This window comes from Micropterus dolomieu, linkage group LG12, assembly GCF_021292245.1.
Source record: "Micropterus dolomieu isolate WLL.071019.BEF.003 ecotype Adirondacks linkage group LG12, ASM2129224v1, whole genome shotgun sequence".
In the NCBI taxonomy this organism is placed as follows: Eukaryota; Metazoa; Chordata; class Actinopteri; order Centrarchiformes; family Centrarchidae; genus Micropterus; species Micropterus dolomieu.
Genome location: NC_060161.1, coordinates 38,050,524 through 38,053,985, shown reverse-complemented (window position 1 = coordinate 38,053,985; position 3,462 = coordinate 38,050,524). Strand labels below are relative to the sequence as shown.

General features: G+C 43.6%; 1 protein-coding gene across 1 annotated transcript in view; it reads left to right on the top strand.

The window, feature by feature from the left end:
* The first annotated feature begins 206 nt into the window (after positions 1-206).
* Positions 207-3,462, top strand: part of LOC123980204 (zinc finger protein 239-like) — an 18,581-nt gene continuing 15,325 nt past the window's right edge. The window contains exon 1 of the mRNA XM_046064475.1: positions 207-379. Coding sequence (XP_045920431.1) covers positions 287-379 — 93 coding nt within the window. The 5' untranslated portion in view covers positions 207-286. The remainder of the gene's footprint in view (positions 380-3,462) is intronic.

Below are 3,462 nucleotides of genomic sequence, written 5' to 3'. Positions count from 1 at the left end.
ACAAGTAACATTAACCATCTACCAAAAAGATGAGCTTTACTCTTCAGGATTCTGCCCTTAAAATTTCCTTTAATTATGGCAACACCTGCAGAATCTTTCCTACCATAAGACATCCAGATATATCTGACCGCAGCTGGAGGATGTGCGTGGGCCGAGAAAAACGTCATCACGTTTTCAATGTCGTTCAACTTCCGTCACGTCTCGCGGGCCGCAGGACTTGATCCGAAGAGCTCCGACAGTCCCAGAGGAGACCTACTGGATCTCAGAGACCAGGACCAAGAGCGGGATGGAGGAGGACAACCAGGACCCGGAGCCCCGGAGCAACAACGTCCCCGGAGGACAAACAGCAGGCTCGAGCTCTGATAGCACCGATGTTCAGGTCAGTGTTCATGAACACAGCTAGCAGCTAACAAGAAGCTAACGTGGCGTTAGCTCGGCCTGGTTCCGACACGTAGCTTCATATTGACTGTAAACAAGATGTAATGTAGCAGGATTCAACAGTGGAGCCATCAGAACCCCGTATCTCTACAGAACCCACACTTAATGTGACGGTCGGACCCGGAGAGGAGGAGGAGGAGGAGCAGGAGCAGGAGGAGGAGGTCTCTTGTAGCATGTAGCCTGCTGCCTGGGTGTTAGCATGCTAGCTAGCTGGACAAAGCTACAGTTAACTTCCGGTTCGGCCGTTAAGGGAAAGTTAAATTACATTTTTGCCAAAGCTGCGTTATGTAAAGCTTTAACTCTGTCTGAAACTCACTTTCATATCATGTTAAACCTTAATGATATTTCACTGCTCTACACTGTTCCACGTGTGTAGACCAGACTGGACCAGAGCTCCTTCTTCTTCTTCTTCTTCTTCTTGTGTTGGCAGACTAGACGTCTCTGTGGTGTATTGCTGCCCTCCTTCTTTACTCAGGAGTACTTTGGGTGGTCACTGTAAATGTTTTTCACTCTCCCTCAGCGTGGTGACTACTTCACGGCCAGTTCTGGTTTCACCACTGCATGTTTAAATTAGTGTGTAGTTTCTATTAAGAGATATGAAATATACCTATAAAATCAGAAACGAAGAACGGGGCAAACTATACATCTCTATCCTATAGAATACTTCTTCATGTTAATAATTAAAGGCGCTTTAAAAAAAATATTATACCACACATATACCATAGAAGAAGAACTGATAGATAACAGTCTCGACATCAAAGAAAAACTAGAGATGAATTCCATCGCTTCAGATAGAGGGACAAAAAAAACACCAACAGCCCTGACACTTGTTCCTCCAAATGAAATTAAATAGGATCTTATCGAATTCTTTTGTATTTTTCAGTGGGCATTTCCAGCGATAAGGATACGTAGATCTGGATATTCCCTCAGTATTAGATAGTGGAACTCTACCAATATGTTAAAGATCCCTCATCTTCAATCACAGGGCTGAAGTTTAGGTTACTTAAGTGGTAGCCTAATAAACAGATTTCTTCATTCTTAAAGGGACATTATGAAGTTTCCAGCGGCCACTAGCGGCACGGTTTTAAGATTGCTAACAGGCGTGTGCTCGTACGCATGCTCGCTTGAACTCATGAGCGAGCATAATCTGAAATACAACTGCTTTCATACAGAAATCCTGCAATAAGCGCAGGAACACTCAGACATGTTCAGGCTCTGTTACTTCAACATTCCCGTCTCAGAGGCAGATCAAAGCCGGCGCCGTACCTTTCAATCAGTGCAGCGAGACACTGGCATATTGGCTCAATACTCCTTGAAAAAAGGCAGACAGACAGCGGCTATAGAGAGACAGAGCTGGGACCTCAGGTAAACTCCCACTGTAACGTTACAGTAACAGTTTTATCAGCTGCAGGTTGAACTAATCTATGCTCGTTACATGATCACGGTACATTTACTGCATTTAGCCGACGTGCTACATCGTTAGCTCGCCTGCTGCTTTCAGTAACTATCTTTACTATCTGTGTATCTTTCACCGGACGCTCAGCAATGTCAGCACAGCTACATGTACTGGATGATAATGAAACAGTTAGTGAGCTGGACTGGATATTATAACGAGATTGTGTCACACTTTATAATAATAAGACCGCAGTAAATAAATTTTCTGTGGTGTTAGTTCATGGCTCTTCCTCTGGGTTGTTGTCGCTGTGCAGTTGCAGAGTTATGTGGGTCATGTTAGTTACAGCGACTGAGAGGTTGAGAAGCTGTGTACCTGAGTATTGGTAAAACGACAATAAACCTAAACTGAACGTTACGAAGCAAACAGCGGCAGGTCCGAGCTAACCTTACAGTAGCGTTAGCTGGCTGCTCTTGGCTGCATCACTATAGGCTAACGTTAGTAAAACAAATCGCTCCAAATTTGCTTTGTACCGTTACATACTTTCTTGCAGGCTAAATCAACAGTGGTACACAGGATAGTAACACGGGTGGCGTTATGTGAAAAGCGATACAACTTTGAACCAGATAACATTTGCAACTGCTCTGGCGTGACTTTCCGTTTGTTTCTCCAGCTTTACTAATGCTCACTTTGTTCTTACTCAACATCATCTGAACCTGTTTGGTCTGATGGGCTTCAGCACATAAACCTTTATTGTTGTTTCATATCCTTACGTGGAGCCTGTGTTGTGCTGTGAGCTGGTTGTTTGATCTCTGTTTTCAACAGCTCCCTATCTACTGGTTGTGTCCCTGATTATTTTAACGGCTTGCGTGAACCCACTTTTAAAGAAACCTGGTTTAGATCCCTCCCTCCCACAAAATTTTAGACCAATTTCAAAACTGCCTTTTATTGCAAAGATTCTAGAAAGAATTGTGTCCAAACAGCTGCTCACTGTACTGGAAAATAACAAAATATTTGAAAAGTTTCAGTCTGGTTTTAGGAAGTACCACAGCACTGAGACTGCCCTGCTTAAAGTCACCAATGACCTTTTAATGTCTGCTGATGAAGGCATGTGCTCAGTCCTTGTACTCCTGGACCTTAGAACTGCTTTTGACACCATTGATCACAACATCATGTTAGACAGACTGAGGCACTGGGTGGGGATCTCTGGTACTGCCCTAGAATGGTTTTCATCCTACCTGTCAAATAGGAAGTTTTGCTTGTCTGTAAACAACTATGTCTCCTCATTCTGTCCAGTTAAATATGGTGTGCCTCAGGGGTCGGTCTTAGGACCCATTTTGTTTTCCTTGTATCTGCTTCCCCTTGGACATATTATCCATAAACATGGCATTTCTTTTCATATTTATGCTGATGACACACAAATATACTTGCCCGTCAGATCCACAGACCCTGGAATGCTGAGTTCACTTAACAACTGCCTTTGTGAAGTTAAAAAATGGATGTCAAATAATTTCCTCCAGCTGAACTCAGACAAAACAGAAATCCTGGTCATCGGGTCCCAGCAGATGGCAAATCAAATACTGCCATCTGCTGGTTCCCTAGTAAATCACATTAAGCCTGTGGCAAAGAAC